Source organism: Mercurialis annua, linkage group LG8 (assembly GCF_937616625.2).
Source record: "Mercurialis annua linkage group LG8, ddMerAnnu1.2, whole genome shotgun sequence".
NCBI lineage: Eukaryota > Viridiplantae > Streptophyta > Magnoliopsida > Malpighiales > Euphorbiaceae > Mercurialis > Mercurialis annua.
The window spans coordinates 10349048-10353709 of NC_065577.1; the positions used below are offsets into that span (position 1 = coordinate 10349048).

General features: G+C 30.7%; 1 protein-coding gene across 1 annotated transcript; it reads left to right on the forward strand.

Annotated features, from left to right (window-relative positions):
• The first annotated feature begins 933 nt into the window (after positions 1 to 933).
• LOC126659789 (uncharacterized) lies at positions 934 to 2496 on the forward strand. The gene is made up of 4 exons (XM_050353118.1): positions 934 to 1253; positions 1328 to 1426; positions 1506 to 1698; positions 2259 to 2496. The coding sequence occupies exons 1-4, from the start codon at positions 1053 to 1055 to the stop codon at positions 2378 to 2380; spliced, it is 615 nt and encodes a 204-aa protein (XP_050209075.1). The 5' UTR covers positions 934 to 1052; the 3' UTR covers positions 2381 to 2496.
• The last annotated feature ends 2166 nt before the right edge of the window (positions 2497 to 4662 follow it).

Here is a 4662-nt window from a genome sequence, read left to right on the forward strand (position 1 = left end):
TCAACTGTCGATTTGATAGTGAAATATTTTTAGAATAAAAAATATTAAATTAACTACAAATTTTAGGCATTTAGTGATGGATTTTTTCGGTCATACTTCCCGTTGTCCGGCTCCATGCCGTTATATTTAAATGGTTAAATGCAAATTCATACACCAAGTTTGACCTAATTTGCAATTACAACATAAACTTTTAAACTTGGCAATGTCGGTAACCGACTTTCATTTCTCGGAAAATTGGTACACCGACTAATCATAAAACGATAAATGGCGGTTTATTACAATATCCACGTTAGTGTTTTTGAGTTTGGTGTATCGATTTGCCAAAAGTGTAAAGTTGGTTACTGACATTGCCAAGTTTCAAAGTTTATGTTGTAATTGCAAATTAGATCAAAGTTGGTGTATGAATTTGCATTTAACCCTATTTAAATTAACAATACTATTCATAACATTGTAATTTCAGATTCATTAAACTCTTACCTAGGTAGTACGGAAACAGGAAACGGAAACGATACGAAACGGACACGGGGAAACAAAAGTTTTTCAAAATGAAGGACACGAAACGTGGGAAAAACGTGTAAATAATAAAAATGTAGGGATATACTTATAAAAATATTATCTAAATATTTATGATAATTAACAAAATAATTCATTTTAATATACTACATATTTAGAATTTTATAAATATATAAAAAAATATAATATAACTCAACAAGAATAAGTATATTTGATGTAATGTGAGCAATGCGAATATAAAATTTTTGGGTAATTAGTTAGATTTTTTTATTTGTGGATAATAATTTTAATTTTTTTATAAATTTTTAATTTTTTTATATACGGAAACGGTCCGAAACATCTCGTACGGGTGTCCAAGAGTTTCCAGTTTCCGAAACATCTCGTACGGGTCTTTACCTTGTTTCCCTGTGACGTTTATTAAAAGAAGCCCCAATTGTCTCCTGATTTAATTAGTCTCTGCCTTTTCAAGTTTTCTTGCTATTGTAAAAGGAAACCCTAATTCCCAATTCCGCGTATCTTGCTTTCGTACAGATTTAATTATGTTTGTCTCAATCGATTCACATCACTCCTCATATATTTTGAGCGAGGAGCTTCTTAATATGGATTTATCACTAATTTTCGAATCATCGGACTCTGAATCGCCTCCTGCCAAGAAGCCAAAGCTTGAGGATAGCTCCGACCAAGATTCCGATGACGACGAAGAGAAGAAAAACGAGCACTACGAACACTATGATGTCCAAGTAATTTTTTATTTTTTATTTTGATTATTAAAATTTTTTCGTTTGTTTTTCTCAATTATTTTATAACTTGTTAGGGGTTTCGTGCTGTGTATTTTGAGGAGGAACCCCTAGACACCAGATGGCTCAAGCAGGGTACTGTGGTTGCTGTTGAAAAGTACAATAATCTTGGCAAGGTTATACATATTCCATTATTTTTTCTTCATCTTAACACATTGTTATTGAGATGCTAATTTGAACCATATTACAATGCAGTATCCAAAGCTGAATTTAGTTGAAATTAAGAGGGCGACTCATTGGACAACTGTGTATTACGTAACCTTTCTTGCTAGAGAAGAGGGTTCTCGGATCATCCGCACTTACCGAACACTCTTCTTCCATGGTGCTTGTAACCGCATACATGCCACTACTCAAGTTTTCTATATTAGATCAGCACCACCAAGAAAACGTAAGTCGTTTCTGCATATTTGTTCTAATTTATTGTTCCGCGACTTATGAAATTTAGTCTGATTTCAACACATACCAAGTATTATCTTCTTGCAGTATTAACTATACTTTTAGGAATTGCTAGAACAAAAGAGTTTGCTTATCGTATTTAAGCGTGTTACTTTATTTTGCATTGACACATTCTAGGTAGATAGCATCGATACTTCATTCAATGAACCTTTTTGTTTTGGAATGTGTCGGGGAATTCTGGTGTTTTGGAAAGGAAACTTTATAATAACACTATTCCGGCATGTTTGTGTCTATGCTACCTAAGACGCATGTTATTATTTTCGCAACCTATGAACTCTATTGCAAGCTCTCTGAATTTAAACAATTATGTCGAATGCCTGCCAATATTTATACCAAGTATTATCTTAGTATTGGTGTGCTTGTGATTGTATTTTCAAGAGTTTCTATATATCAGCTAGTTAATCCTGCTCTATTAGAGTCTTAAGTTTTATTTTCCCACTTTTTCTTTGAGTTTACATCGATTGAGCAAATAGTGTCTTTTGTTATTTTCAGATGATGAGGAGGAAAGTGACGACGAGGAGGAGAGTGATGATAACGAGGAGGAGAACAAAATTTATACTAATAGCGGCGTGAAGGCAGAAATGGGAGGGGCAGCAGCCGCGACAGCAGCATGAAGGCAGAAACAGGAACCATAAGCATAATTTATTCATTACAGTATCATAAGTTAATCAATTTTTTACATTACCATAAGCATAATAAAGTCAAGTCTACAAAACAATTTTTTTATTTAGTTTATGCGGAGTTAATCATGATCAGAAACTAACTCGAATTCCCAATTAAGTTCTAAGCAATATTTAGAAAAAAGAAAAAAGAAGAGGAACATGAAAAATTTTCCCCTATTGCGTAAAAAAGTTGGAGGAAAATGAAAACAAGGAAAATGATGACAAATCTTCTGTACAAGGTGGATTTGGGAATTTATCACCATTGTCTTAAACAAAATCCGTGGGTTTCTTTAATAAAAAAAAATTCCATGGTTTTAAGTTTGAACAAAGGGTCAACGCGCCTCCTGAATTTGTAACATGGGGTCATCTAATCCAATTTATACTTTTTTAAGCAACTAACCCCAAAACTCTTCATTTTTGGGTCAAATAACCCCATAATTTATATTTTTATTTTAAAAAATAGATTTAAAATAATTATATCGCAACAATTAGGGAAATATCTAATTACTTTTTTGCATCCTTCGCCTCCGATTTATATTTTATACATTTTAAAAATATAATTATGGGTTATTTGACCCAAAATTGAAGAGTTTTGGGGATAGTTGCTCAAAAAAGTATAAATTGGGTTAGATGGCCCCGTGTCACAAGTTTAGGGGGCGCGTTGACCCTTTGTTGTTTTAAGTTTTAAACCTGCCAAACCTTGAACAATATGCCCAAATGTAGATCAACCTCTTTTCTCTACAACATCACTTAAAATATATATTTCACACAATGCCTTAATATGTAGGCTTAACCCCTTAAAAACCCCCCACCTTTCAACCCCCCTTCGTTTGCACCCTCACCTTTTAAAATCTCCAATTTTATCCAAATTATCACCTTTCATTTTCAATTGCACCCTAAAAGTATTAAATTGAGCTTTTGTCACTAAAAAAAGTTGAAATCGATACTTTATATTTTAATTCATGTTCTAAATAGTCCTTAATGTTTAAATTTCAACATCAAAACCATATTTAATGATATTTTTAATTGATTTATATTTTATATAAAAAAATTTGACTTTTAAAATTTTAGGAAATATGGTTTTATTGTTGAAATTTAAACATTAAGGACTATTTAGAATATGGATTAAAATATAAATTATCGATTTGAACTTTTTTATGGTGAAAAAGAGCTAATCTAATAATTTTAGGATGCAATTGAAAATGAAAGGTGGAAATTTGGGTACAATTGTAGATTTTGAAAGATGAGGGTGTAAATGAAGGGGGGTTGAAAGGTGGGGGGTTTTTCGGAGGATTAGTCTAATTTTATTAGAGTTTGATGAATAATTTTATTAGAGTTTTTAACTTGTATTAACTTTTTAACATCTATATATTATATGGTAATTAATACTTTAAATAATTAATAAAGCAAGGATAAAATTTTAGGGGCACTGTAATTTTGGGTTCACAATGTCCTTTGCATTATTAACTTTTTCATCACAATTTTTATATATTATCTAAGGCAAAAATACTGAAAACTCCCCCATCTTTGAACTTTTTTTCAATTCCACCACCACCTAGGAGAATTCTCAATTGCACCCTATTTAGGGTTTTCAGTTTTCATCTGTACCCCAAAATAAAAAAAAATGATAATTTAATTAATTTAATGATAAAATTATTAAAATCAACCAAATAGAGGGATTGTATCATTATTTTTTCCATTTGAAAAAAATAAATAAATTAGTATATGAAGGATTAATTTAAACTTTTTTTTAAATAAAAAGAGGTCATTTTAGTCAATTGGGGTACAGACGAAAACTGAAAACCCTAAATAAGGTGTAATTGAAAATTCTCCTACGTGGTGGTGCAATTGAAAATAAAGTCAAAAGTGGGGGGTTTTAAATATTTTTTCCATTATCTAAACATAGTCCAGTTTAAAATTTTAAATTTAAAGGAATATAAATATATTTTTTAAATGTATATGTGATGCCTAGATGGCGCAAATTTGGCAACCCTACCTTCAATTCTTTTTTTATTTACAATTCCCTAATTTTATACAATTCCATTAAAGAAAAAAAAAATATACATAGACAAATAAATTTTGTATACTCACTTGATGCAAGTGGAGAGGAAAATAACATTTATAGACGAATAAATTTTTGATTGCAGCAGTAAGTACAATATAAGAATAAGCAAATATAGTCGGATAATTTTTAGACTTAACATTGCAATTAATCTTGTAGATAAGTATTGACA

Coding starts and splice junctions, on each gene's coding strand:
- LOC126659789 (XM_050353118.1), top strand. CDS start 1,053: ATGTTTGTCTCAATCGATTCACATCACTCCTCATATATTTTGAGCGAG. Junction 1,254..1,327: donor ACGAACACTATGATGTCCAA/GTAATTTTTTAT, acceptor ATAACTTGTTAG/GGGTTTCGTGCTGTGTATTT. Junction 1,699..2,258: donor ATCAGCACCACCAAGAAAAC/GTAAGTCGTTTC, acceptor TGTTATTTTCAG/ATGATGAGGAGGAAAGTGAC.